Source organism: Scaptodrosophila lebanonensis, unplaced genomic scaffold, assembly GCF_003285725.1.
Source record: "Scaptodrosophila lebanonensis strain 11010-0011.00,11010-0021.00 unplaced genomic scaffold, SlebRS2 tig00000001-arrow-pilon, whole genome shotgun sequence".
In the NCBI taxonomy this organism is placed as follows: domain Eukaryota; kingdom Metazoa; phylum Arthropoda; class Insecta; order Diptera; family Drosophilidae; genus Scaptodrosophila; species Scaptodrosophila lebanonensis.
Window position 1 is genome coordinate 11,055,931 of NW_022060529.1, and position 26,808 is coordinate 11,082,738.

The window sequence follows — 26,808 nt, forward strand, 5'->3', positions numbered from 1 at the left end:
TGTAATGACTTTAATCTTAATAATCTGAATCTTGTCGTGTATACATATGACAAAATGCATTACGTGGATCGATTATCGTTTATTTCCTTTTTGATCATTTTTATTGCTAAATATTAAAAATCCATAGCTGCGAAGTATTTTGGGCTGCCAATCCTGTTTTTTATAAAATACTTGAAAAAACAGAAATGTAAATACATACAAGTATGTATATGTATATATACGTATGTAGATCGTTTTATGCAATACCCAGGAAATTGGTGTAAACAAAAGTAATCATTGAATCGGAATGCATCATTTTTATATCCTTCCCTGGTAAATGACATGTCCGATTTTATAATAAAACACATATCGGTCTGTTTTTTTATGCATATGTACGAATAGCCAAGCCATTTTAATTTGTTATAGTGAATACAGTTTACATTTTAAAACTAAAATTAATGCGTTAAAAGGTTCGTTTACATGTGTATATATTTTGCTAAGAATCATTTTAAATATTTAATCAATTTATTTAATATGTATTACATATGAATATATGTATATGTATGTATGTGTACACACAGTAAACATATGTATGTATGTATAATTAGTTATCGTTTCTTTCAGATCCATTAATAAGGCGCGTCCCGAAGGTGTTCTAGATCCGAACTCAATCTAGAACCTAATTATAAAGAAAGAAAGAATTTAAAATACAGTTCAAGAGTTGATTCGTTCGACTGCAAGCTCAACACAATAACAAAGCACAATAGCTAGAGAGAATTGCAAAAGTTATAAAACTTAGTGTGAAAAAATAATATCATAGGGCAACGTTAGGCAGAAGCAACGATTCTAGGCAAAGATTACATAGATATGTACTATATGTAGTAGTGTGAGGTGAGAAAAAGCAATTTTTAACAAATAACGAATGAACAAACGGAATGACGAATAACACATGCACCAGTTTACATCTGACATTGCTCCATGATGTTTTACTACTTGCGTAACAACTAAAACTATAATTAAACTTTAATATCTAACCAAAACCCAACAGCCCGTAGCGTCGTCGCGTCGGTAGTAGCGGGGCCGATTGTCCCTAAAAACGGTAACAGCGGGGAACTGGTTCTCCTGTATAAATCTGATGGTGGCACGCGTCTGAAATAAACAACGAAATTTAGGCCGTCCTCCACTATACTTGTAATCGTTAGACTGCTAAACGCACCTGATGAGCGAAATGTGGCGGTTCCACGTCCGGACTTGACGATAGATGCTGCAGCAAAAATTCATCTGTTTGGGCCAGCCATAAATCAGCGCCACGCAGTGGATCATAATTAAAGGGACCGATCCGTAACATTTCAAGCGCGGAGTCGTATATGTCCAAGACCTGAAAGGTGGCCGCTATTAGTAAATGCTTTCATTTAACAAAGCAAAAACGTACCGATTGCGCTCCCATAAAAATTCTGGCATCACGCAGCTGTCGATCGGGACCTCTGTCCGGAAAAGTAGCTGGAAATATCTCGCCAGTTTTGATGTTGACTCCCACTCCATAAATAATCGGGCAATTTCTTTCGCCGCGTAGCATTGTGTTTAGTTCGCCAACGCAGGCTTGCGTCAAATCGATTTCCAGATGGTGCTTGTGGAATGATTCTAAATCACACAGGTATTACAGAAATATATGCATATAGTATTAACCAACTATTGGGTTAATCGAGATACAAATCACTTACGCATAATGCTGTAGAAGACATCCTCGCCATAGCCCTGCGAGTCTCGGTAGCCACCAATCAATTGCAACTCGATGCGTCCTTCAGGATAGCCAAGTGCCAGCTCCTGAACGCGCGATACCATTGTGCAGACGGCCTCATCGACGCCACTGCCATCAAAGTGCGCCAGAGCCACAGCACCGGAGCCTATCACACAATTGAAATGGAACTAATTTAAAGGCTATTCGGCACAATTGTGTTTCGAGACTTACCAGAATGTCGCACTACGACAATAATACAGGTGGTGGCATCATCGGCGCCAATAATATTAATGTTCTTATCATGCGGAGCAGCGGCGGCAAGCTCGCGCTGACCAACGTAGAGCAGTCCAGCCGGACCCACCGATTTCGCCTGTATGGAGTGTAGCTGCTGTGCATATTCTCTGTAGACTGGATGCTGGAGAAAGAGACTGTTGGTGTCCATCGGACAGTCGTCCTGCAGAACGCCATTCAGCACGAGCACCATTTTGGCGTTAAGTTGGCCTTTAAGGTTAGAGTGTGGTAGCTGTTTAATGTAAGATTTACTTAAGATCTCTTCGTAAATGTTCACCAATCAGCTGAAAATAAGACCAAAATGCAAAGTTAGCTAAAAATAATAAATAAATAACAGACAAGCTATTCAATGCTGCAATGAAGGGCCACAGAACAGAAGCGTCAAAAATTCAATTTACGATACACGCGCCAAGTTTAAAGAATTGTGTTTGCCACTCCAACTTCCAACTTCGATTTGCATGTTTGATAATGAAATTTCAAGACGCGGCTCAAGATGCGGCTCTTCTGCGCAGCGTGTTAAGAAAATATGGGTAGCCATGAATTGCTATCCAACCGCGTCGTTGTTACCGTTCCCCGACATTGATATTGCCTGGCAGCAGCAACAATCCAGTTGCAATCCAGTTGCTGCTGCCAGTTCCTCTTTATTCTCAGGCTCGTAAATTTGCCGGCCCTCGCAAAATATAAACACATATGCGTACAAATAATAAAAATGTCAAGCCTTCATCTTCGGGCGATTTTGTGTAGCCATCCTTCGTATGCCAATAACTTGTTTTTGGGCTCAAGTCCAAATTGGATTTGTTTGTAAGAGCGGCTAGTAGTGATGGGTCCCACATAGCCATGAATCCCCACCAACTTTTGGAGCTACAGACATGCCCCTACATATGTGAAGCCAAATTAGTTATGTGGCTGTGGTTGGTTTGCAAATCTAATAAAAAGAATTATACGCCTTTTTGGGTCATCAATTAGCTGGACGCCACGTTGTCAACGCAACCGGCGTCAATTGCTGGCACTCCAAGCGTTGGAAATGTCACAAATGTCAACCATAAGTTAATAACAATTAAGTGGCTAAAGCAAACACACACACGCACACAAAACAGCACTTTAACAAGCGGCGATAGACTTTCAATGTAATTTAATAAAACTGTCATTCCGTACAAATTTTTTGAACGCATTCGACGCTGGTGTGGTTGGTCAGTCAATTGATGTTAATCGGGCTCGGGGAGGGGGTAGGGGAAAGGGTAGGGTTGGGTTGGGTTGGGGGAGGAAGTGTGTTGCAGTCGCATCAACAATTAGCTGCTAAGCTGCCAGTGCAAACAATAATTCAATTCATTTATGCTTTCTTCCACGATAATATTAATATCGAATTTGCATGTTTTTTGAAAATTTAAGATGTAGGAAACTTTTATATAGAATTGCTTTTTTCTTTTTTTTTTTTTTGGTAGTTTAGTTTAGTTATTAGAGTATCATCGAAGTTCGTGCTTCGTTTAATTCTTCCTACTCTGTCCAATTGTTATGCGAAAACAACAATTGTTGGCGATAATTTTAATCAAGACAATATAGGATTATTCATTTGCTACAACGACCGTCTCCTCATTTCAACCCCACTCCTAACACCATCCATTGCCGATTATAAAAGACTACGCCTCCACCTATTATTATATGTTATCTGTTTTGTTTACGATTTCTCTCTCTTACAACGTCTGCTATTAAATGTTACAAAATAAACATTTCAAGAACTAAAAAGCATTATCAATATGTTTTTAAAAAGCACATTATTTTAGCAGAAGCTGTTATTTAAATTGTAAAAATATGTTGTCTGTAGATTTCAGAAAAGATTATAGGGTTCAAAGAAATTAAATGTATTAAATACATTTATTACTTTTTAAACTAGTTAAACTGGTTATCTAAAAAGAAGCAGCGATATTTGAAGTCTAAAATATTTCAAACATTCCTAACTTTTTCAATATTCAAATCACTTTAATTATTTTGAGTTTATCTTAAGGCTATATATATATATCAGATCACTCTTATTTCAAACAAACTTTAAGCCCTATTTTAAATGTCAAGTCAATAAAAAAAATTGATCAATAAAATACAATTGAGTTCCGATTAATCTCTGATTATTGGGAACGAGCGTTAAAAAAGGGGGTAATATAAAGATTATTTAAACAATAGTTTAAGCTAGCTCTAATATATATTCTCCTTAACTTTTGAATGATCTTCGAGTTAGTCAGTTTGTAAATTTTTGTCACGGATAATTAGGTCCGGATAATCGAAGACCAACTGTAAATATAAAATATGGACTCAGAATTGGAATTGCGACGCATCGCAGCACTGTTTTACGAGTATGTAGGTATATATATTTCTAGCTCACACATAGCTCTCTTTATCCGAATCCGAATCTACAATTTCAACAAAATTATCTAAATTACCAATGGGAACAGGGTCAGGAATAATACGTTATAGGGAAGTCCGCGAACAATCAATTGGCAGCGTTAATGTGTTGTTGCTTCTGGTACACCATATAATTATTGTAAACCTGCGCATATCTGTATACTTTTAAGTAGCTAGCCTAGCTATGTATATTCATATATATTTGTTTTTAGTAGTTGATTCATTAGGCATCAAATTGTCTCGATTTGTATGAGTATTATGTACTGTACGAGTCCGTATGTACACATACATGCATACATACATGTACTATATGGCGTAAGTACGATGTGTAATTGAATTATTTACCTACTGTCGTCGGTAGTGCTGGCTACTTCAATTAAGTAAAATAAAGACGAGTTAAAGTTCAAGTACAAGTGCGAGCATGCGCAGTGTCGACAGAAGCTAATGAACATCGGCAGGGACTACTTGGGTGCACAGAAAAGGTATGTGCATGTACATATGAGAAATATAGTGATTCATTTCGCACACCAGTCGGGTAATTGCGATTGCAGCTCAGCTTACAACTGTCAGAGCGAATTTACCACCCAGAAATACATACATACGAGTATTTGCAGCGCTTGCTTGAGGAATTCTCCGGGGCCGGAAAATAAACAAAGTCAAAGCTAAAATCAAGAACTTACCAAAGCCACAAGCTAGAAATTGGCCTACAATAACAACACTATTAACTCGAGGAAAATAAAAAGCAAGAAAAACAATACAGCAAGTACAATGCGAAAAAATCGAAGGAAACCCAAAAGGCTGTGCCTCCGACTATTGAACACGTCGCGGGCGTGCAGGCTGCACGTTCCTGGTGGTACCTGGTCGATGGTTGGGTTGTCTGCTTGCATTATGCATTGTTGAGGCAATTGTTATGGTTGCTGTTGTAGTTGTTGGGCTGTGTGTCTTGCCTGGAAGCAATTTAGCCGCGATCATGCATGAATCTTGATTAGATATTCAACGAGAAATAATTTGAAAATGATGACAGTTCGCGATACGCGCTCCAAAGCCGCGACGATACGGCTAACGTCGTCGCGACGACAACAATAGAGGAAAGCAACTGAAAGGATAGCAAGTAGAACTCCAGGTAGCTGAGACTCTATTACAACTTAAGCACGTATTATTGCCGCCAATTCTGCTACAATTGAGAAAATTCTATATTCTCAAAACAGATACTATATTCGATATCTTATTTAAAGACTGAGATTCGATTAAAGATCTGTATTCCTAAAGTAATTATCCAATTGGTTTAATGAATACCTTTATTTGTTCTTTTAAAACATGTGAACGAGATCGGTTCGATTCCTATTAGAACTCTGAATAACTATACTTAATGATTATTCTCGAATTTTATGATCTCCTGCCTTCATACATCTATTCATATAGTTAGTTAATTCTGTAAAGAATTTAACATGATTATTCTAGAATTAATTAAATAAGTTAAGTAATTTGTTTTCCTTCAAGATTTCTCTTTCATTTTGATCGGATTTATGAACTCGTTCATTGAAGATTGTTTATGGACAATTTGAATACTTTAAATACTTTAATTTTATAACTTCTTATTTTATTAAAACAACAAAACGCAGAGAATGCTGCTAGCACGTAGGACTTACAAGTATTATGAACGATTCTAATGAGCTTTTTAGTTCCATTGCGGAAATCAAATTATCAGGGTAAGATAAGAAAGGAGAGCTCTAAATCGGCATGTTCTTTACGTTAGTGGGATAGGAAAACTAATGATAGATAAATAATAAAAGAAAGCAAGCGGGAAAAGGAAAAGGCTTTCAAGGTCCTACAGTGCCACAAAATTTGAAGCAACATAAAGTATTAAGAAATCCCCCTTTCGAATATTGGCAGGACTATTACTAGTACCTCCTTTGAAATGCATTTGTACACGAAATAAAGAGGTTTGAAGACGAATTATTATTTTGTATGAGTGATAAGACATGTTATTTATGATGAGATGTTCAAAAAATATACTAGTACATATTCTTATGAGAATCTCTATTAATTGAAGATTGCTATTATGAAATTAGCGTGCTAGATTTATTGCAGCAGTAATTTGAATTCACCCCAAAATTGCCAGATACTATATATGTATATGCCGCTTTTTTCGACACAGTTGTGATGCGCTATCCGGAAGGCGGATGGACATTCACTTCGTGCCTTCCAGTGTCAAAACACAATGCCGTAGATTCTCTTCAATTGATATTAAAAGCATTATTACGCCTCGCTGTCGGTACCAGTCCAAGACCAAGCACTGCACCTACACCAACACCAACACCAAAAACTAACCCGAATGCCAACTCAGCTTTCAGCTGCAAGTCGCTGTCAAAGTGCACTCTTTCTAACCAAATAAATCACAGAGTTGGAGTAACCAGCACAGAACACATTCTGGGAAAGCGTAAGGAAGATATCAAACAGAATTCAAGTGAAATGAAACTGAACTGCAGCAATGATCGATTGAAGCTAGAAACGTTGATGGACTGGGCGCAGACAAAGGCCCCGAGAAACTTTACAATTTCAATTGCAGCAGCACACAAGAACAGCTACAACAACAACTACAACAACAACAACTACAGCAACAACGACAGCAGCAGCAGCAGCGCCGCCAAGAAACGTTTCAATTCATTACGCGTGCGACGACGAGTCTATTACCAGGTCGCCATCGTTGGTCCGTCGCTCGGTCGGTCGGATTGGGTTGGGTTTACTCTGCTCGAGTGACTGGTCGATTGGTCGTTCGACTTTATAACAATCACAAATTATACGTTGTGAGGCGCAGAGAAAATGATCTTGTAGATTTAACGCTGATATCGACAAGCTATGGCATTGCGTTGATGACTCCAACAGCCAACAGACAACGACAACAACAGCCAGCAATATGATCAGGTTCCATTTACTATAGTTGTTCAACATTCTTTAAGCGCACCGACAACAACACCAACAACAACAGCAGCAACAACTAGCAACATGATTGATTGCAACTTTGACGAGTGCAGACTGCAGGCCATAACTGGCAATTGGCAACTGCCTACTGGCAACTGGCAACTGGCAAATGGCACTGACTTACTGGCTGGACAAACAGAGACTCGATCGCCCGCTCTTCAGTCGCAAATTGTTTGTGTTAATGTAATTTACACTCGAGCCTCGTGTTCTCTGCAAACGGACCGGATCGTCGCATTGTGGCCAAAACATGCACGCTGCGCAATTCAAATTCTTTATGGCCCGGCCCTTACACGACAATATTGTCAACAAGCGCGAACAAATTTCTGGCGACCGCCTTAAAGACAGACCGTCCGACCGACCGACCGACCGAACGACCGGTTCTGGCCGCAAACACATTTAAATATGCAGCCTTTGTTTGCCGATCTTCAGCGGAAATTTCTCTGGCAGTGGGCGGCTGGCACTGGCCTGGCTTAAATGAAGAAATTGCAACCAACAATTGCCAAATACAAGTATACACACACACACACACACACTGACTCATGTGTGCGACATGAGAGCCCAGTGAGCAAGAGTTAGAGTGAGAGCGAGCCGGCAAAGGCTTCCGGGTTCGTGATTCGTTCGTTTCGTCCTCACAACCGTTGACGATGTTTTCTTTGACTATTGTTGTTGTTGTTGTAGTTGTTTTTGGTGTTGTTGCTGCTGCTGTTGCAGCAGTTGTCGTAGTCATTGTCATTGTTTTATGCACAATTCCATGGGCATACAACTTTTGTTAACAGTTGCTTATTGTTGTTTGAAGCATACGTCCATGTTGTCACAGAGTCCTTAGAAAATTTTAACTTATCGAGATGAATGCTCTTCTTCCCATGGATTATAAACTATTCTAACTGACAATTCAATTTAAGCCATTCCATTAAGTTTCCTATGGATCGATGGGCTTTCCTTTAACGCCATGAGGAGAAAATAAACGTGACTTACAATTGACTACCAGACTATTTAGCTTGTGGCACGCAAATATCGTGTGGCTTTTGTTTGTTTAGCAACTCCCGACTTATCTGAGGACAGCCAAATGCGACAAATTCAAATTGTTGTTGTTGTTAATTTGGCTTCATCGAAACCAAATACCCTTTCAAATGCTATAATCAACAAACTGACTTCTGGAAGAAATGTAAATTTAAGCTTTTGAAAATTTACAGAAACTTAAGCGTTAAGGCTGAGAAGAGAAATGCGATGACTTCTTTTGGAACCTAAAGGAGCATTAAGTTCCCGTATAGGGTAAAAAAAAGGGTTATCTTTTACGCTATATTAGTGATAATTTGGCACCATCTACTTTTCTGATCTATTCTCTTTTTTTAACAACTACTTCTATGGGGCCTCCTGTAGCCCAACAACCAAGCCGTAGATTCTTACAACCATAATAATATTATCGTCCATAATAAAATCTACTATCCACGGCTGCTTTTCTTTAATGATAACGATATCTTCCGTCATAATGTCTCTTTATTCACTTCAAAGATTAACATCTTTGATCTTTTCACGGGCAGGTATATAATAAATTGAAACGTTTTAAAAAAGAACCAGCCAAAAACCTATATACCTATCAAGTGTTCAAACAAATTATTAAAAATGAATCATTAAAATCTGTGCTAGTACTCGAACCAGCTAAATCGAAACTAGATTTCTAAATTGTAATCAATTTCATGTTCAGCTTTTTCTTTAATCTGTTTCAAATTTGAAAGAACAACTCCACTTCAATATTGTCTGCTGTTATGTGTTAAATAGGGAACCAAGGATTGGAATAAGTGAATTAAACCCTGTTTGGTATTGTTCCATTCTTCTCAATGGTTTTCCATTTTAACATTGGCCTTAATACATTACACTCATAACAGAACTAGAAGGTGAATTTAACACTAATTGGGAAGCCACAATGTTGTTAGTAATGACGAATGGCCTTTGATACTACGGACGTATTCTGCTTTCACAGATTGGACTCTTGAAAACCCGACTTTTCTGGCCGACCATTAATGAATGTCATTTGTTACATCCTTCTATGTATTGCCAGTTTCCTTATACCATGTTTTGAAGGGTATATACATAAGAAGTTTGCTAATTTAACTTATTTTGGTGAGTACTGACTTTTTCGAAAATGTTCGTTGACAATATCTGGTGGTTTTAACTTTGCTTTTTTGTCATTTAAAAACGTGGCTGCTATTACCGTATCCCCCAACTCCCCTGCTGTGGCAGAAACACATGTGTATTCATGCCACTGCCACAATTCCAAACAGGTTTGCTGCCTCCAATATTTTCTGAATAGAACTAATTAGGTTGGTCATGCAATTTCCATTGAGCCGGCAGTAGAATGGAGCTGGACCATTGTTGCTCTGCGGGTCGCATCACTCCAATTCAAGTCTACCAAGAGGCAAGCAGACCTCGGTCGATGATTAATGATGCTCGGTCGTTTATAGCATTTGTATTGTCATCACTTCGCTTCCAATTAGAACTATTTTACTTTTTATTTCTATTACTCGCCTATAAGTAACAATAATTGTCGAAATCAATTGAAAATTTCCACATTCCATATACATTATTAGAGAAGTATTACCTTCAATCGTTAACATCGTTTCATATTTGAGTTTGGAATAGCTTTACATTTTACATACATACAATACTTTTATGTTCGGCGAATGTGTACACTTAGAAAACCACATTTTTTGGAGCGCCGTAAAAGTAAAAAACAAACAGTAAATTTCAAAATATTAAAAATATTATTTCTAAGATATAGAAACTATTGTTCCTATATAAACGTAGACAACAATTATTTACATTTTTAGCGGATTAAGAAATGAAATTTATAAAAATTGTTCAAAATCCAGAAACTAACAGGATATGAATGGTTTTAAGTTTATTTCGAGCTCCCCAGTCGGGTTTCTAAATTGTATGCTATTAATCCGAACTGTGAGTTCTTGATTCAAAAGCGGGCTGTGGGCTGTATTGGACTATAAGTTTATTACCTAAAAAGGAGGTATGTGGGTTTAAATGTTATGAAGTGAAATAAAGCTACATCAATACATTAAACCTTATATTTTCTGATTTTCACATTGCAAATGTTGCTTTTAAAATTCAAAAGTAGAGCTGACTTTCATTTGAGTAATCTTTTCAACATTGTAACGCAGTGAAATTCTGCGCCACAAATTGTTATTAGAGCTAAGATTTTTTTAAGTCAATGTTAATATTTTTTTGAGTGTAGTGCAATGGCTTTTGCCATTGCAGTTGGGAGGGGGATTTGCGTAATTTTTGTAGTCCACGTCATTTGAGTTTTGAAAGCATCTATATATACTTGTATATAGACCTACAAGTATATGTATGTGTGTATGCCTATAACTATTTTGTCACAAGCAAATGCAAATGAGTGTTTAAATTTGCTTACGCGCCTTTTGTTAACACAGCCGACGAAGCTGAAGCCGCCGCTGCAACCACTGGGTGCTGTCATGTCCAGTACGGGTAATTAGCATATGCCTATTTTTATTTTTATTTTGTTTGCGGCCTCAACAATGCGTTCCCAGTGTTTCAATGGTCGTAGAGTCGCGGCAAGCGGAAGAGAATACTCGTACGATTTACAGATTTAGATAACTCGGAATGTTATTCAATTTGTGAGTTGAGTTTTAAGATTCACACCTCAGCCAACAACAACAACAACTGACACTGGTACTGGCACACACACACACACACACACATCGAAAACCTAATCAAGGATGCTATAGCTGTGGCATGGAAGGCGTGCTTATATAGATTTCCTTGTGGCGGCATATCGGCCAGAGGCGCTCTGCGACTAATGGGCTGTGCTAAGATGCGTTTTAATGCAATGCCAGACTACAGATCGCCAGGCAGGCAGGCAAACAGTCAGACAGACAGACATACAGACAGACTGGCAGGCAGTCGACATAGAAGCCAATTCGCCATGTTTGCTGGCTTCATTTTTGTTTTTATGGGCAAGACAAACAGCAACAGCAACAACAAAAACAGCAACAACCACATTCATGTAGAAACATCGGCGATCTGCTCACTGGCTGACTGGCTGGCTGGCTAGCTGGCATTTACAACATGACTCCAGCGTGGTAATGGCAACAGCACCACACTGCACCACACAAAAACAATTCGCAGTGGACAGGAGCGCGGGTGGCAGAGGCAATGACTTGGAATACCAAATTTTATAGCGGTACACGGTTAAATATTTTTGCAGTGCGATGCGCTACGTGCGGGGGCGCGCAGGTTTGTTTTTATAGCCGACCAGGCAGGCATTTATTTCGCATGCGACGCGCGGCACTATAATTTATAACAACAACTGCTGAAGGCGCTCGACTGCGTTGCCACAAACACAACTACAACCACAACCAAAACCGCAACCGCAACCGCCACCACCATTCATCCTTTGTTGGAAGATGCAGAGAGCTATGGAAGAAATTGCAGCGCATTGTTTGGCTTTACATTTCTACTTCTTCCTCATCCTCTGCATCCCACTGCTTGCTGCTCTCTCTCTCTCTCTCTTTCTCTCGCTTTCTGGAGTGGCAGGCACGCCTCTATCTGCAATGTGCGATCTATTTCGACGGCGCTTTTCTTTGAGTGGAGTGCCCAGCCAGCTACAGAGAGCTGAGGGGCGGTCGGTCCGTCGGTCGGTCGGGCGGATGCTGTGCAGCGACTTCCCCTCCACCTAAGATTGATAGCAGTTGACGTATGCGGTGAATGCGTCCATGGCCGGGACAAAAGCTGTGAAAATTTTTATGATTTGCCAGATGAAATATGGCATGGAGCTCCTTGTGCTTTTCAAATACTCGTACGCGTGTGCCTACATGGCTTGGTATTATACATACATACATACATACTCGTACATACATACATATGTAGCTGCCTACTTGCCTTGATTTATTTAAGGCGATTGCCCATTTTTACAAATTACTCATACAACGTCTCGACAGCAGCTGCCGCAAACTATAGCGCTAATACCTGAATGCAACATCATCATCAACCTGCACTCTCAGCCTTTTCGCATCCACACATCCATATGTATATCCACACACCCATTGGTGCACACATCCTATCCGCACAGCACAGATTGAATCTTTTATGCTTGGATTTACGTTGCTCGCCACTTTGAAATTAAATATTTATTAAATCGCCGACAACAAAAACACATGCTATTGTGTATAAATCAGCTTAAAAACTATTCAATGAATATTCCAATCAATGCTCAGCTCAGTTTGTCGTTCAGCATCCTCAAAATTTCTGACAACAAGCTGAAGCTCTGAGGACGCCGGACTATTATTGAATCCGTCTACTCTGCACCCTTGGCCATAGACTGGGGGTAGAGGGATTATTAAAATGTGTAACCTTTACCACAGTCAGAGGAAATTAAATTCCATGCATTCAGCTTGCAGCAGACTAAAACATTTAACAGCATTTATTATTATGAAGAGGGGGTTCAGAAGTTGCGATGTTGCCAACAAAATCAAACAAAGAACTTTTAAAAGGCATTGGTGTCAATAGGCTAATGTTACCAAGCCATAGCAAAATATATATAGATATATCTTTTATATCCACTAAGTCTTAAATTGTGCAACGATGTCACTCCACAATTTCCTTGTCAGCTTAAGCAATTAGAGATTGGTATTACAATTCAGCCCAAATCATTGATACTACTTATGTATATTAAGAACAAAAAATCTTTTTGTAAATTTGTTTGGAATTTTGATCTTGAAACAGAAAAATGATATGAAAAATATGTTAGCTCTACATGCAAATATTCTTTAAGTTTACCTCAAGTTCACTAAATTCCGGAAACAGTATGAATTACTTATTGACAAAAATTTTCAAATGAAGTTTTCTTTTGATTGTGTCTCTAAACTGGTTGTACACGATTTATATTTACTTAGGAACACTAATATTGTAGTCTAGGAGCAGAGATATCAGAACTGAAACATTGTACTCAACATTCCCAATTCACTTTTCATGAGACCGTCACTTAACTTTTATCCTGCTTTACCAACAATAACAAATAATCTTTCTTTTATCGAACGTTCTTACTCATAAAATTGGAAAATTACACAATTTATAGTAAGAGCAGCATACTTGTTGGGATTATATTTCATTTTTCAAAAACCCTTTCTAAAATATAAAATTTAAGGTAGAAGTTGTGAAATTAATGATTTTAGTAGAAAAAGGAAATTTTTTGAAATGGAAAAAAACTCAAGTTTTACGAAACGGAGCCGCCTTTAAGATACACACAGGTGTGTACATTAAAAAATGTAATTCCTGAAATGTGGAATATTATATCTTTTATTTTAATATTTTTAGGTTTTATAATATAATATAAAGTTAACATGTTTTGCTTCGTTTGAAAATCATTCCCCTTTTCCAATACAGTACTTGATTTGAAATAATAAAATTTAAAACCAAGTTATATATCAGTTCATCTATTATTAAAACGTCTTAACTGACTTAATATTTCTGTGTATTTCTGATCTGTAATGGTTCCTCCCCCAAGATTGACACAAACATACTACCGAATTTATTCTCAATCTACATATGCGAATGTCAATGTTCGGTTTTTCTCGAATAAAATTTCGTATTATGTTGCTTTCTCTGCCAATTTACAACAAGACGAATCGAATCCACACAACTGAATAATATTTGGACTGAAAGGGCAAAACACACACTCAAACATGTACTCACACACACACACACACATTTGGGTAAGGACAAGTCACTGCCCTTAGGTTACACTGACCAATTTAATCGAAGACATATTTTCGATGGAAAAGTACGAATTGATATGTAGTAGAAGGAGTGGGTGAGAGTGTGGATGTGTGTGGATGTGGTGTGCCTTCTTTGGCTTGGGGTTGACAGTTAGTTTAATTAATACGACATCGAAGACTGTAAACATGGACAAACAATGCTCACTTTGACAGTTTACTCGAAAGAGGTGTAGGCACTTGTCGTCAGTCAGAGTCCAAGTCAGCTCACGAGTGAGCTCAGGTGAGCCAAATGCTGCTGCTGCTGCTGCTGTTGCTGCTGGTTGTGGTGGTGCTGCGTTGTTGCCCCATCCTAGAGTTGGCGCAAAAATAAGACTATGTAAGTATAATAAACAAAGCAGGCAGAGGCAAAGAACTTTGACTCTTGACCTGCACAGCGAGTACTACTTGCGTTTGGTTATAAAGCTTAGATGTGGAGAAAATGCTACAAAGATGCTCCAATTAGCACTTTGGACACAGATAATAGTTGGAAAAACAGTTACTCATGTTTTAATGGCATTTACGAAGCTCTGTTGAAGCCGAGAAAACAAAAAAGTCTGTCCTCAACTGTTTGGATGCTGGAGGGCCAGTGAAACTAATCTTGTACACAAATGGGTGTCTGTGCCCACAGCTTGCGGATCATAAAACGCCTTCAAAAGAGACTTTAACGAAAAGAAACTTAAAACTAAAAACTAATTACGTGCGTCATAAAAATCCTCGCAACAAAGCCACAATCCAAGTGCGAAGCCAATGCGATACTCGTATTCTCCTCACTTTCAGAATTTCATTAAGGTGTTCAATTTATTAGCAACCAAATGCAAACTGAGCCAATTTTAAAATAGACTTCACTTGCGAAAAATAGAATAAGGTGATCTTTCAAATATAAATCCTCAAAAGTGCCAAATAATGGGTTTCCATATTGCAAACAAAACCAACCCAAAAGTGCCAAATAATGGGTTTCCATATTGAAAACACACCCAACTCGATTTGGCAATAAGTTACTAGCATTTTCCACTGTTCGGAGATTCACAGAATAAGTAGGAATTGTAGTTGGAGTGTAATGAAAATTTTTACTGTCCCAATATTTGCTATAATAAAGTTTGCTAGACACTTTAAACAATTTATCAGAAAATTAAAACTAAAACTAATATTTACTCCTCCATTGCCATACCATATAATCTATTGTTTTCCTACTATCCTAGCGATCATCAGGACCCACGAGTGATGAAAAACGATCAGATTTCACTACAACATACTCAACATGCATTGTGGTTTCCATATCTCTGAAAAAGAGCTTGTGTTTGATAAAAAAATATATTTTAAATCAAATTCATATCGTTTCTATAACTCGTATATGGCATAGATACAATATTAGACACGGAAAATAATATAAGCCTTTACATCTTTAGGAGTAGGATGTAATGTAATAGGATTGACAATTTTAAATCATATAATCATAAAATATTGTTAGGAAGCTTAATTCTTCACAAAATATACTATAACTTTCGAGAGAACAGCAATTGCATTTTATACAACTAAATCCAAATAAATTCCACTATACCCCATCTTCTGTATGGAACATTCCATGTAGCTTCTATCGTTATAAGTACATACTGACTATTTTATAGCTGAGGCATGTACAAGTATATGTGTATTTATATAAAAAGGTACGTATTTTACGTATTCTAAGTAGAAATGACAAAAAAAAAAAAAAATTGCAAAATTTCTATGCTGATAAGCTCAAAAACAAACAAATGCTAAAAAATGAAATAATTAAATTACTAATAAAAAATGCAATTTTTCAAACATTTTAATAATTATACAATTGATAGCTTTCCTCACTAATAGTACTTATTATATGTAACATACGTGTACCCGTATATGTACAAAGCTGAGCAAGAAATTGTGTCGAAAGAAGGCCGAATACCTTTATCGTCTATACGTGGAAAAAATGTGTATAAATATGTAATACTTAATATCTAGATAATATTGGTCATTGCTTGTATTACAAAGCTGTTTCGACACTGCTATCGTTCAGCGCTTGATTAATCACCGAGGATAGTCATGGACTATAGGCGCGGATCGCTGCCAGCCAGACAGGGAGATCATGATCATTGATTTCAACTCAACTCAACGAAATAAATTGTTGTTACACGTATAAGACATCGTGTACAACAAGTTAAAGACAACAATCTATGCACTCAGCTTGTGGAGCCTCCACCATCCTCCACATAGGACCTATGCGGCATGCATCATGCGGCGCGCTCCATGAGCAGGACAGCTTGTGCGTGGACATTATTGCACAGTATCTATGTCATTAATTAATTTAATCACTTGGACATGACTTCGTTGTATAGCGGATGTCTGTTGCACAAAAATTATTAATTCTGCGATCTCTCAAATAAATTCCGCTTTTTCTGCAAGCGTATATAAGTCGTGCGAAGAAAAAGAAAACTATCATTTTAAAAGGCATGTATTGTTATCAATTTTCGTTTTTAATAGCTATGCCTCAAATACCATAAACATCTTCTAATTTTAGCTCAAGAGATTGTGAATAAATAAATATAAATGACAGTCCAGTTCGCATTTACGCAATAATCCTTTTTTTCGGTATATAGTAAATTGGAAAACAAAGTCAAATAGATTTCGGCAATCGCAAATGGGAAAACACCTAAATATACACATGTTTGATTTTTAATGTGCATATGTACATACATATGTATGTATGTATAGCATGTGTACATATCTTTGGAATAAGCTATTGAGCCGAGGAGCCTACTTATAAACAATAACGCACAATCACATAAATATACAAGTGTACGTATGCACATATTTATAATAATTATTTCTGAACATTTTATGTACACTGGTCGGCACAATTATTTTGACGAACTGTACTCACGACTATCGGTGCTGGTTGCTTTTAGTTTCAAGGAATAACGGTACAATTTTCATACGGGATATAGAGTTCATAGCAACAACAATATGTAGGCAAAATATTTTGCCTATTACTCTTCACACCTTCTTTCTACAAATGACAATGTGAGTTGACTGCGGATTCAGGCACGGCATAAGTATTTTGACCAAATCTTTGTCGCCGTTTTCGCGTACGTTTTATCAAGTGATACTAAAATAACTTTGGTGTAACAATTTTTGTTGACCTTTTTACATTATTTTCATTAAAATTTGATTCAAAAGTAATCGATACAATGGTAAAAAAGACAGAATTAAGTTATGTTGTTAGAGCCTCAATAGTGGCGAAGTTTAATGCCGGCGTAGCACCAAAAGACATTGCAAATGAATATAATTTGTCGCGGCAAACAGTCCACTATCAAATTAACAAATATAAGACCCACAATCACGTCAAAAACTTGCCTAGATCAGGTGCTAACCGCAAAACAACACCCATTGAAGATCGAGTCCTATTGCGGGAATTTAAAAAAAATATTCATTTAAAGCCGCAAGCTGCTGCAGATCAATGGAATAAGTCGACCAAGACTCCAATCAGTGAGCGTACTGTTCGGCGACGCCTAAAAGAAGTAGATTTTAAGACATACAAAGCGAAGGACATACCTTACATATCAAAGGTGAACAAGCTCAAAAGATTGGCTTTTGCAAAGGAGCATCTGCATAAGCCAAAAGAGTTTTGGAGAAGCGTTCTATGGACAGATGAAAGCTCCTTTGAATACAATTCATCAAAAACAAAGATTTTTGTAAGGCTCCCACAGTTTCAAAGACAAAAAAATATCCCCGTATGTCAAAAAGTGAGCCATGGCGGAGGCTCAGTCATGTTCTGGGGATGCATTGCGTACAATGGGTTAGGTGATTTCGTTCCCATCACCGGCTCAATGAACCAGCAACAATATTTGAGTACCCTTAACGAAAACGCATTCCCTTCCGGTGACAGGCTGATTGGAGAATCATTTATCCTGCAACAGGATAACGCCCCATGCCACAAAAGCAAAATGATAAGAGCATTTTTAACCGATGTTGGTGTTACTACTCTGGATTGGCCACCACAAAGTCCGGACTTAAACGTTATTGAGAATGTGTGGTCTCTTGTAAAACGTAAAAGAAATGCGTCTTTGCATAAAACCGAAGAAGAAACTATTTCCGAGGTCACTTCTCTTTGGAAAGAGATACCATTAGAGGTCCTTCAAAATTTAGTGGACTCAGTTCCAAGACGTCTTCAAAAAGTTATCGAAGCCAAAGGCGGGTATACATTTTATTAATCTACCATCAATTTCTTATGTTTTGTTTAGTATTAAGCTTTGTTTTTTTTGTTAATATCCATTGTCAAAATACTTATGCCAACCCATGAAAATTACCTTGATTTATAATTTTAAAAGTCCTTATAAAAATATATCCTTTGAATTATTTTTAAGTTTGTAATACCAATATGGAATTGAGAAAAAAAATTTCCTTTGATATCTTAAACCAATAACCAGTTATTGACAAAAATGTATGATTTTCTTCTCGTCAAAATAATTGTGCCGACCAGTGTAGTATGTATTTATACATATGTATGTACTATGTACGAGTATGTTTGTATTACTGAATAATCTCAGCTTCTCCGCCACGCTTATCATAAAAATGAAATTCTTAGCAAGCCCGCATAAATTCTACGATCTTCAGTCGAGCCGATAAGCCGAAATCAGATCAGAAAATGGGAATTCAAAACAGAAATTATTTTTGGAAACTTACTTTTTAAAGACAGCAACGAACTGATTATCGATAGAGAGTATGGGACCAGCACTCATCCATGCAGCATGGGAATCTTTAACGGATAGTTTTTTGTTGTTCTATTATGTTTAAGTTGCAGACTTAAGTCGGACTTGCAACAGAGTAAAAATTCACTGAGCCGTCGGTGCCTTTGCTTGCGGCTATTTAATTTTTGCATGCACCACACAAATATTTACGAGGAAACGAATTTGTCAAGCAACAACAAAGCGCACAAGCAAATTTTAGAAGGCTACGCCGATGACAACGACATAGACTCTGGACTATAATCCGCGAGACCGAGACGCGCTCAACGTTAGCTTCAAAAACCGGACTGAAGACTGAAACTGAGTGGCGCACGACGATTGCTGCGCACACCATGGAATGAGTCGAGTAGCAGCAGTGGCGTCTGCTTCTGCTTCTGGCGAATAAAAGAGCAGCGCCGCTTGCGCCGTTAAGTTGGCTTGCCAAGTGGGCAGTAGAAAGAGAGCGCATGCTTGCTGCCGGCCACCTAATTGGACCGCTGCCCCATCGTTGCCACATCGAACGAACACTGCATCGACGTTGTCATCGTTTTTGTCTGTGCCTGCAAATAATGCACGGCACAGCATTCTGGCAACATCGTTTTTCTCTTGCGAACATTTGTTGAATAGGATTACTTATACGAATATTGTTAATGTTGCAGTGGTGTTGTGGGGCCTACAGCGCTTAGCACGAAAGAGACGGCGCATGGAGCAACACGTGGTCTTATCAGTTGTTGAGTGAGTGTGTTGCTTGTAACAGTGAGTGAAAATCTACTGATAGCAGCCCTCAACTCGAGTTAATCGCTGTTCCTAATGCTGCTGTACTGTAAAAAAGAGCATCAGCGGCTGCAGCATTGTTGTTGGTGTTACTGTAGGTTATTCCCTTGGGGTTTATATTTCTTCTTACATTCATACATACATTCATGTGTACGCTGTAGCCGAAGAGTGTATACATATAAGGTTTGTGGAACAGACAAAAAGAATTATTTTCAACCCCATAAGGAATATGCATATTCTTGATAAGCATGATGAGACAATTCGATGTAACTATATCTACTATAATTCAAAGCTAGGCAAGGCGAGTTTTAATTTTAATCTAAATATTATGATCTTCAACTTTAAAACTATACAAATGAATACATTATATTCTCACGTACTGCGTATCCATTTCCACCACATATCCATTTTCTCAGCCAACTCAGAACCATATCAGCCTTTAATCTTACTTTAGATATCAAAATAGGAACTATACGGTTACTAAAAACAATCAAATTTGTACAACAGAATTATAGTTATTCATGTAGATATCTTGTTAGCTGAAGATCCTGGCTGGAAACATGTTCCCTTAGTTTCTTTAACATTAATGTGCATATATGTATAATAGAGCGTTTCTTTAAATATTTTGAGTATTTCAGAGTATTTCACTGTCGGACATGCTCGACTGTAAGATTTTCTTTTTTAATTTTTAAAGTTTTATTAGATGCTGGTGCACTGTCGGCCCTTGTTGCTAGCAGTAGTGGTGTCGGTGCGCCTGCATTCTGTTTGCGGTCACTCTATTATGTACATACATATGTATTTATATGTGTGTGAGCATAGCTGACCACCCTTTGGCTTCTAATTGGTCAGCAGTTAACATCTTACATACATATATATATTTATGTAGATACTTTTGCATACATATGTACGGTGAAAGGGAGAGCCAGAAGTAGCTACTTCAGTATTTTTAAATAATTTCTATTTTGGTTGCTATTTTGCTATTTAAAGAAAAATGCGTATTATTAAATCCTTCTGTTTTAAGTAATGCACGAATAACACAGTATTCCTAAAAATATATGAACGTATTATCCTAATTTATTGCGATACCAGCATTGAGTAGCAGATCCCTCGGAATGAATTAAAGCTAGGTTTACCAACCTAGGTATACAGGTTACTCTAGGCTCGAAAAATCTTGTTACAGCTAGGCTGCTATACATTTTCAGCATATCACATGCATATTATTTTGTATCAGCCTTTGAAATTCCAAATCACACTTATGTATATTGTTTAAATTACACACGTGTATCCTGACCTATTATTCTGTTTTGAATATAATATAGTATAACATTACGTTCTCTATGCTATGTCTGGCTAATAATGTTTTTATCTGAATCTTATCAAATGAACAATAAGAAGATACACACAAAATCAGTTTGAGAATGCAGAAGCAGTTCGACTTGGAATTATAGTATATGTATATCTTCCGTCGCTATACTTCTGTACTAAGTTTAATTAGATCAGGACTGGTTCTTTCTCTGGACATATATAATCAAATAATATTAAAAATGCATTTAAATACCATATTTTCAGAACCTTGTTTATAGATATGTGTTTTCAATTTCAACCTTAAATAAACTTCTATTTAATTTAAACCTTTTATAATTTTATAAAGTCATTATTGGTAATTTCGATTATTGATTACTGACTTTACCTGGGAATACAGGAATTGCAATGAAGATTGGTTACCATGTATTATAATAATAGTGATAGAAAGAAGTCGTCAGATTTTCTGTTTTGATAAAAGCATGAACATGTTTTAGAGAACCACTCATTAAATATTTTCACATTATTTATTATTTAAAAATTCAACACTCATTATATATTTTTACATTAATGAAATTAAAAATTGTATAAAAAATTATATAAAAATAACAAATACAATTATAGTATTTTCCATTGACTTGTAGGAAACTTTATCTGGGAAATGGGTTAAAACAATTTATATACATATTTATATTGTTATTGAGACCTGCAGTAAAATCAAAAACATATTTTCAGTTTAACTTTAAAGTTTAGCAATTTTTGGTGTTGAAACAAACAAACATTACAAAGAAAAATCTATAAAGTATTCGAAAATTCTAATAAAGTAATAACAAATACCATATTATTTCCATACATTTTTGTGTCAACACATTTGTGCACAACTTATGTTTAAGATTTGATAACCTGCTACGTTAAATGAATATTCAAGACTTGCTATCTGGGCTTCTTCATTATAAGTAATCCCATGCCTTAGACAAATTGATGAATTTTCCATGTTAAAGTTATGCAGATTTGGGCACTTAAACAAATTGCAAGCCGTTTATCCAAACAAAGCCATTACACATCGCTTGGATGTAATCTGAGCTCTCGTTATTGGAGCAGGATATAATTAGACAAATGTCCACAATTTGTAATGTCATTTTTCAAATGACGGCAAAGTTGGCACTAAGTTGGAAAATCTAAATGTAAACTTTTGGTGTTGAAAATGCAAAAAAAAAGTCTACTTTTGCACCATGTGGACACTGGTCATTATTTTTCCGAGACCGAAGCAAAGGTATTTGGCAACGCGCGCGCCCAACATGGACAATGAATGTATGTGTCTCTGTGTGTGTGTGTGTGTGTGTGAGTGTGTACATATGTCTTATGTTACGGACAGCATGCGGTCCAGGCATACATACAGAGAGCCAAGTCTACGGCGCGACGGCAGCCGCACGACAACGACAACCTCAACGACGATGACGACAAAAAATGAGATTTGCTGACCAGTGGTCATTAAAGCACATTTACAATAGGCAGCCCGCCGACTGGACTCTGCCTCTGCAATCCATAGTCTAAGCCATTCGAGTACGTTCTGTTGGTGGTGTGCGTATGTACATATATGTATGGGTATATCTACATATATACATATGTATGTGCGTGTGTGTGTATGCACATGCAAAATGGCAAAACACAAGTGATCAAATCGATAGAGAAATTAATTTACCTTTAGCTGCCGTTACCAAATATGACAAATTACAAATTTATTTGAAATCGACTGGAGGTTTATCAAGAATGGCAACCCATTGAGGCACTCCGGTACTGCAACGTCGCCATCCCGCCATCCCGCCACCCCGCCGGGGTGTCATCAATTAATCTTATCAAGTTGTGAACTGTGCAAGATTTCCACAAAACTCACTGTGGGGACTGAAGAGATAGAAGATGGTCGGTCGCTCCACTTGCTTCGCTTGATTCCGCTAATTGGCGCAAATGATGAAGCGTTGTGAGTGGCGTGTGCGACGAGTTCAGCGGCGGTGGGCGGTGGGCGGTGGGGGTGCCACAGACATTGACTCAAGATTCATTCATAAAATACATACTCGTACACATACATAAATAAATATGTATCCCATTTAATGGAACACACTGGCCGGAAGTTCCCATTTGATTGCAAATTGTCGTTTCTGTTTTCTTATGCATCATCAAGTTCAAGTGTTAATTAAGGCAGCCAGCAGCTACTTGCCTGATTATTTCAATCATTTCCGTTCGCAGCTAGATCAGAAGTCGAAGTTACAGCTCTCGGCGTGTCATCAAAACTGAATTAGTTTGTTTTTTGCTCGGCCGGAGCTCAAACTCGAACCAAATATGCAAATAGGCTATGCAGGACTTACACACAATTGATCGGTTCGACGCAAACAACAACCGACAACAGCCGCCCATTACAAAAATTTCAATTTTGAGCAAAGGTCCAAAATGTCAGGGGAAACCCATAAACATACATAAACTGTGAACTGGCAATGGGAAACGGCAACTGGCAAGTCGGTAACTGGCGGCGCTGCTTTGGGTCATAAGAATATCGTTACAGTATAGCCAAATGAGGTTGATCCATTAAGAAAAATGCAATTCTTTCAAATTTTGATCTTTTGTCAGAAGTCTTCAAGACATTATTTTAGGCTTTATTGTTTTGTATTTAACATTTTTAGCTTAGGTTTTGATTAAAAGCTGGTTACGTACAGTTAGTAGTTGGTAATTTTTTTTAATTTTTTGAAGTACGTATTTATATATTTTTAGGATGTTGAACTTAGTTGATGCTTAGATGTTTCCAGAAGATCTACAAAACAATCAATGGCACCAATGGTGAAGCAACTATCGATAGAATTAGACGATTAAATTATCCAATATGATATTTTAACGCCATTTGTTTTTAACCAAACCAAGTAAACCAATCGGAAAAAACCTGATTCGAATTTTCGATTTTCCGATTTTTCAAAGAAAATCTATCTGATTGAAATTTCTTAACAAATATTTTTTTATAATTTTAAATTATGTTCTACAAGAAGAATCTTTTATTATCAATTATGTTGGACACCAATTTGTAATTTATAATTATTCTGTCGTTACGACTGCCATTTCTCTTTAAAATTTAGATTAAGAACAAATTTTAAACCATCCTATATTTATTTCTAAAGTTAGGCAACACATTAATCCGTTACAAGAATATAGTGAAGGGGTTTTCAATTTCTCCCTTAAATTATCAAAGCAAGGCACCACGTATCTAAATAAATATTGATTCATATTAAATACACTTTCTTTGAAATTCAAGGTTATGATTTAGTTGTAATATGAAGGTATATAGCTAAAACATTGCTTCAGTAACCAAAACTAATACTGGAGGAATCTTGTTTGCACAGGAAAGTGATTGTGCAGTCGCTAGTAATGTTTGAAATGGTTTGTAGTTTTTGGCATGGTAGGATATACAAGTATTTCTCTTATAGGTAAACCTTTTCCAATTAGTCAACATGATCTTCATTGCATACACATATTCGAACTAGAATTATTGTTTCTTAGCCAGCTTGGTTTCCATTAACAGGAGTATACTGTAGTTAATCAAAGCGGTTCTCAAGAGGCGCCCTTTCAAAATTGCTTCCAAAGTTCTTCTTTTTTTTGAGCTGTTATGCACTTTTTGTTGTGATTGGCTTGTGTGTGGTTCACCACAAAAACAAATCAGAAACTCAGAATACAGCAAATCCCAAATTCGATTTGCAATTTTACAAAGGTTTTGTGGCTGCTGCTGTTGCTGCTGATTTTGTTGCCGTCGCCACCTTACGGGTTGAGCAAACAATTTTGAATGAAATGTGCGCAGGCGCAGTCGTTTGGAGGGCAGTTGATTTGCAATTTCATGGCATCAACAATTTACACCTCATCTTCTTCATCATCATCTTTGAATCCCAAAGCCGATGATTTTTCAATCGTTCAATCAACGTTGAATTACAGTTGGCCTACTGCTGGCCAAGGGTCGCAATAAGCGGACACGTGCGCGGGCGCAGAGGTTAAGGATTTACCAAACTTGCCCCAAGTCTTCTCGCTCTATCTTCGTTCCCCCATGCATTGCCTGCGTATTCAACAGCGACGCGTTTCTAGCAAGAATTTCGTTTACACAACAAGCTTTAAACGCTATCTAAACATTTCAGCACGCTGCGGATATTTTTACTGTACAGCCGCAGTAAGCGTGCTCCCAACCAGGAAGCGATTGCATCTGCAATCTCCAGCTTAAAAATTGCAGAAATGAGAAAAATTTCGTTAGATAAATAATGCATATCTCACGCACTCAGTGGAGCTTGGTTCGCCATCGTTCGATCGTTTAATAAAGGCCTATATCCCAGGCCATAATAAGTATCGGAAACAATGAGGCACATAGCATTGAGAAAACGTCTGACTCCGACTCTGGCACTGACCAGACGGAGAGCACCAATTTATGCGATAGCTGTGCCGACCTGCGTGTCGAGCCGCCTTCGAGCTTGCCTTCCATTTGGCTCGCCGGTTGGTGGAGGATTTGTCGGTTTGTTTAATTTAAGCGTCGTGGCTCCACTGCCCACTAACCTTCCGGCAAGATTCATTAAATTTCCTTTTCTCTTTTCTTGTCTATTGACTTTTCCCAAGATCAGTTTGGCTCTGTCTTTAGGTTGAGATTTTGGTTCTCGGCCAGATTTACGCGAAATTGCTTTTGCTCTTGTGTAATTTAATGGTGCGCTCTAGCCGTGTTTACCGTTCTGCTGATTGCGCGCTGCCGATAGACAATACGCCAGTCCTGTCCTGCACAGAAATTGTTCGTTGAATCTAAACGTTTGTTTGCAGTGAGATGTTTGATTTTGGCTTTGAGTTCAAGTTTCTGTATCATTGTTGCTGTTGCTATTGTGGCATTAATAAACTAGTTTAGCTGCTCTGCTCTGCGCTATATAGTAGCTAAGAGCCCTCATGCCGCCACTGACTTCGCCAATGCCTCTGTTCGGCCACTATCGAAATGTGCCACTAATAAGGGTTTGTCAATATCAACAGTTCGTGCCCATGATAGGCAACTGAACGAGGAGGGATGAATCCTTCGCTAATTAACAGCTTATTAAAAGTTATAGACTGCATGGTCTAATTCGATAATGATGAGTTCTGACCGAACACTAACAAGCTTAGAAGCGCCCGCTGCACGCGACCAGTAAAGAAATGACAACACATCTAAGGCTCACTATCTCATTCCACAAGAGATGACTATTCCCTCGAAATTGTAGTTATGTGCATAAATATGCATATTTGTATGAGTATATTTGTTGCAACGCAACCGGCACGAATCAAATATTCTGTGTGCAGCAAAATGTTGTTGTTTTGACAAAACACAACATCCGCAATATCATCATATGTATGTTTTTGTTTATTGCGTACTCACTTGTAACTGCTAATAAGTAATTTTTCATAACACTAGTAAATTCGTATATGTTTCTTGCGAAGCAGTGTCTTATGTACATATATAATTCGATTAATTTGTTTATGTTAATATCACAAAAGTTTAGTTGCACATTTTAGTTGCACACTGTTGTCAAAGACGCGAGGGTGTTGTACTTTTTGTAAAAGGCTGGCAGCACTTCCTGAGATGCCATCTAGTTATAAATTTTAGTGATGACAATGATTCATTGCTATTCCAATTGTCGATATGGTCCGATATCTTTTAGTTCGTGAGATTGGTTTAAAAAGTGTTTGTTTAAATAAATAACATTACATTTAATTCGTTGACTCTCTTCTTATGTTCAACATTTCAGTAGGTCATTTGAAAGTGTGTTTTTTATTGTGTATGTATAAATTT

General features: G+C 37.5%; 1 protein-coding gene across 3 annotated transcripts; it reads right to left on the reverse strand.

The window, feature by feature from the left end:
- Positions 1-485: 485 nt before the first annotated feature.
- On the reverse strand, positions 486-26,526 carry LOC115627668 (protein N-terminal asparagine amidohydrolase). 3 transcript variants are annotated; one of them, XM_030523429.1, is made up of 7 exons: positions 18,871-19,226; positions 2,286-2,292; positions 1,949-2,218; positions 1,701-1,883; positions 1,412-1,620; positions 1,196-1,357; positions 486-1,128 (listed from the first exon to the last, which is right to left on the reverse strand). In XM_030523429.1, exons 3-7 carry the CDS (start codon positions 2,199-2,201, stop codon positions 1,003-1,005), a joined length of 933 nt encoding a protein of 310 aa, XP_030379289.1. In that variant the 5' UTR covers positions 2,202-2,218; positions 2,286-2,292; positions 18,871-19,226; the 3' UTR covers positions 486-1,002. The 3 variants fall into 3 exon arrangements, with proteins under 3 accessions (XP_030379289.1, XP_030379281.1, XP_030379273.1); XM_030523421.1 differs by having other exon boundaries at positions 486-658; positions 1,015-1,128; positions 1,949-2,292; positions 18,871-19,225; XM_030523413.1 differs by lacking the exon at positions 18,871-19,226 and adding an exon at positions 26,395-26,526 and having other exon boundaries at positions 1,949-2,292.
- Between the last annotated feature and the right edge of the window lie 282 nt (positions 26,527-26,808).